This window comes from Mus caroli, chromosome 4 (assembly GCF_900094665.2).
Source record: "Mus caroli chromosome 4, CAROLI_EIJ_v1.1, whole genome shotgun sequence".
NCBI classification, from domain to species: Eukaryota; Metazoa; Chordata; class Mammalia; order Rodentia; family Muridae; genus Mus; species Mus caroli.
Window position 1 is genome coordinate 131,097,247 of NC_034573.1, and position 3,900 is coordinate 131,101,146.

Below are 3,900 nucleotides of genomic sequence, written 5' to 3' on the forward strand. Positions count from 1 at the left end.
AAAAAAAAAAAAAAAAAAGATTCCCCAAACTCCACTGCTGTAGCTGGAGGCAGCTCTAGAGGCTGAGCAGATTTGGCTACAGTCCTGAAGGGGAACCAATCCTTGCTGGCCCAGGGGAGCCCAGGGAAGTGGTATGGAGCTGGTGACCATCTGGTCCCCCTTCTCCCCGTCTCCCTGTATGACTTTGGGTAAATGGCTTGTCTCTTCCAAGCTCACTTCCCCAGCACTAATGTGGGGTTACTGTCCCCTGCCTCCTTCCTCAAGCCACACAGGATGTATAAAGCTTTGGACCCTTTGGTGACTACAGGACAAGACAGGTTGTCCATGGTCCAGAGACCAGGTGACCATGACTCACCTCCAGAGGATGGCGTGATGCTCTGTGAGAAGCCGGAGGAGAAGGACAGAAGAGCCACGGGGTACACGGTCCAGGAGAGGTACCGGAGCAGGTGGCCATCTCCAATCTCCCTGTACAGCCACTTGTGTGCTAGAGATGTCCAGCAGTCAGGAGCCACCCAGAGCCTCAGTCCTGGGGGCAGATACTATGGTGCCCACTTACAGACTAGGAAAGGGCCAGGTCACCCAGTGAATAGTGGAGGAGAAACTGTGACTGGGTTCAAGGATCACTGAGCCGAGAGCAAGGTGGGAGAGAAGGAACAGGGGTGGCCAAGCTTAGAAGAGAGAGGCTTTACCCTCTCTATGCAGATGCGATGACATGGGGGTTGGGGGGTAGACCAGCAGGGCACAGAGCTTGCCTAAAGACACACAGCAAGTCAAGAGCCAAGTAAGGGCCTGGCCACCTAAAGCCTTATCCCCATCCCACTGCCCGCATCGATTCAGCTGATATCCCAGGCATGTATAGGAATCCCATCGCCTGGAGCCTTGTGCGTGCCATGGAGGTCTTACCTCTGACCACGCGCCCGATAGCAAAGTTCATGGCATAGCTGATCAGAGCCATGAGCACCCCAAGAGCCACCAGGAAGTACCAGTCCTCACCCACACGGAACAGCCGCTCTTTCAGCCACTCTAGGCCCCCTGGACAGGACACTAGGGTCACAGCTCTTTCCCTGGGGTCTGCTCAGACTCTGGACAGGGAGGGCCAGGCCAGACAGGGTAGAGACCACAGGGCCAAAGATCAAAGTAATGACGAGGGACTCTGCCTTACACGAGGATCGAACATGGTTTGTGGCAGGTACGTGTGGTGGCACTATGGGTACCATGCCTGTGGCCCTGCACAAGGCCTTTGACCTTCCCTTCCGTCTCCTCCCACACTGGTGACCACACTTATGAGTGGTTTCATGGAAGAGCTGGGCATGGCAGCTCTAGTGTGTATTTGGGTAGGGGCTGCATCCTAGAGAGCACCCCCCATCACCAGCTTCCAGCCCTGCCTCGAAGCTCACCTCCTCTGGCTATGCCCCCACCCTGCAGCCCCCAGTGCCTGGGCCTGTACTCTGCCTCTTTCTGGGGCCCCTGCTTTCTTTACTCTCTGGCTACAAAGACAGATTCAAAGTGATGGGTACACAGACTCTTCCGCCAAGCCACCTAAGAGTGTCATCTGGGAGCAAACTAAAACGGGGGGGGGTTGATCTTGGGCCTGGGGGGCAAGGCTGGTGTTGTTCCATGGAACTCTGCAGGGGAGGGGTGGGCGGCGGTTCTTACCCTGGATGTTTCTGCGGATGCGTGGGCATGGCCCCCAGAGTTCTTGCAGGGGCACTGGCTTCTTGGAGGAGCCCTCACGAAGCCCCACTAATTCCTCCATGGTTTCTCTGAGGACAGGTGGACAGTTGCTTGGTGAGCCACTATGTGCCTGTGCCCCACTGCTAGGACATTCCAGTGTACTCTCTCTTAAGTAAAAGGGAAAGCTGTGGTTTTGTGGGTTGTGTGTGTGTGTGTGTGTGTGTGTGTATACACATGTGTATGTGTGCATTGCTGTGGGTAAGCTGTGTGTGCATGTACATGTGTGTACGTGTGCATGTGCAGTGGGTGAGCACTCACTCACATGACCCATGGGGATTTTGTGTGCATGCATGGTATCTGGAAGGCTCTTCTATGTCTTACATGCAAGGTGCTACTTCTGTGCGGTGTCTTTCCGTGTCTACATCTCCTAAGCAGAACTGTTTCCCTTGGTTTAACTCCTATTGCTATGCCCCTGAGACACTCAGCCATTTCTCCTGCTCAGAGTGCAGGGATGGCCTTGGCCCTGTGCCGTCCCGTCCCCGTGGTCAGCTGGGATGCCCTATGGCCATCCTTCAGAACTCTGTGTTCCTCAGGAGGCCAGAAGACCCCAAGTCCTGAATGAGGTCTTTGGGGGCAAATGCTTCAGGTCCCACACCCTCCCTTTCCGTGTCTGGCCTGGCCCTGGCAGATGCTATTCGAGATCCGTGTTCCCCCCCCAACCCCCCGAGCACCCACCTGCTCCTCACCTGTCAGTGTGCCCTGCTGAAGCCCCAACAGGCCCTCTTCCAACACAGCTTCTTTGTTTGTAGCTCTCGTACACCTGGACAGGTGTGCCCTCCACCAATCAACACCTTCCCCTCCCCTCCTGGGGTTAAGGAAGCCATTTAGAATGTCCTTGAGAAACTGGCCAGAACTCACAGACTGACCAGGAAGCTGCTGAGGAGTCAGGAGGGGCTGTCCCACACAAGAAAGCAAGCAGACTATGGAGCATGCTCCAATGCTGCAGGTCCCTGGGGACTCCCGGGGTCTGAGCCTGGGAAAGGAGCTGCTGAGCACGCAGGTTAATCACGGTCCTCTGCTATGGCTGAGCCTCGGGATTTAGGGTCTCAGCTCGATATGGAAGCGGGTTCCAAAGTAGGAGAGGAGAGGGAAAGAGGGGGGTTCAACAGAAGGCACCTGGGTTCACAGTAATGGGGTCACCACTGCTGGCTTACCCACAGTGCTCAGAACTGCCCCAAGGGAAGATGGCCCATTATCCAGCATCTCAGAACTGCAAGGCTTCTTGTCCAAGATCACAGAGGCCATCTGGAGTGGTGGCATGTACCCCAAACCACTGCCACTCAGACCCCAGCTGCTGAGGGCCAGAGCCGGGTCTCCCACCTTGGCTTGCCCGACACCAGAGTGGGCACACAGTTCTCTGAGCTCACATTGACAGTCTCATCTTGTTCAGGGGTGGAGAGGAAGGTCAGAGTGGTGAACTGGAAGGGCTGGAGGCTGCCAGGGCTTGGCAAGGAAATGAATGAACTTTTAGCATCTATATCTCAGAAAACCGTGGTGTGTATGTGTGTAAATATGTGTGTGCCTATGTGTCTGTGTATGTGTGTATGTATATGTTTAGGTGTGTGTGTAAATATGTGTGTATGTGTGCGTGTGCATATATATGTTTATGTGTGTGCATTTGTGCTTTCGTGTGCATGTGTCTGTGTGTGTGTGTGCGTGCCCCCACACACGTGCACACGCATGTGAGCACTGTTCTGCCATTCAGTATGGCCTCTGCATGCTTGTGAGTTGAAGTAATGACACCACTTTGCCGATGCTTGATAGAAGGTCAGAGAGATGTCATCTCTTACCGATGGTCACAGCAGAGCCTGAGCTCGGGCCCAGTCTGTCTTCTGTCCCATTTCTGAGCTCCCAAGGTTTTAGTAGGGCAGTAGCCACAATATAGAGAATGTGAGCCCAGTGCCACTTTTAGAAGATATGGGGGCTGGTGATGCAGCTGGGCTAGTAGAGTGCCTCGCTAGCATATGTGAAGCCCTGAGTTTGGTTCCCAACACTGCCTGAGCTCAGTGTGGAGCACATGCCTGAAGCCCCAGTTCTTGGGAGGCAGAGGCAGGAGGGTTAGAAGTTGACGCTTGGGCTGGTGAGATGGCTCAGTGGGTAAGAGCACCCGACTGCTCTTCCGAAGGTCCAGAGTTCAAATCCCAGCAACCACATGGTGGCTCACAA

General features: G+C 54.8%; 1 protein-coding gene across 2 annotated transcripts in view; it reads right to left on the minus strand.

The window, feature by feature from the left end:
- The window catches only part of LOC110292726 (chloride channel protein ClC-Kb), an 11,806-nt gene extending 9,307 nt beyond the window's left edge, over positions 1-2,499 (minus strand). The window contains exons 1-4 of one of the 2 annotated variants that reach the window (XM_021160252.2): positions 2,421-2,499; positions 1,657-1,763; positions 904-1,032; positions 356-484 (exon numbers count right to left, since the gene is read on the minus strand). In XM_021160252.2, coding sequence (XP_021015911.1) covers positions 356-484; positions 904-1,032; positions 1,657-1,756 — 358 coding nt within the window. In that variant the 5' untranslated portion in view covers positions 1,757-1,763; positions 2,421-2,499. Of the gene's footprint in view, positions 1-355; positions 485-903; positions 1,083-1,656; positions 1,764-2,420 lie in introns of those variants that run through there. The other variant, XM_029475710.1, reaches the window with a different exon arrangement.
- Positions 2,500-3,900: the final 1,401 nt, after the last annotated feature.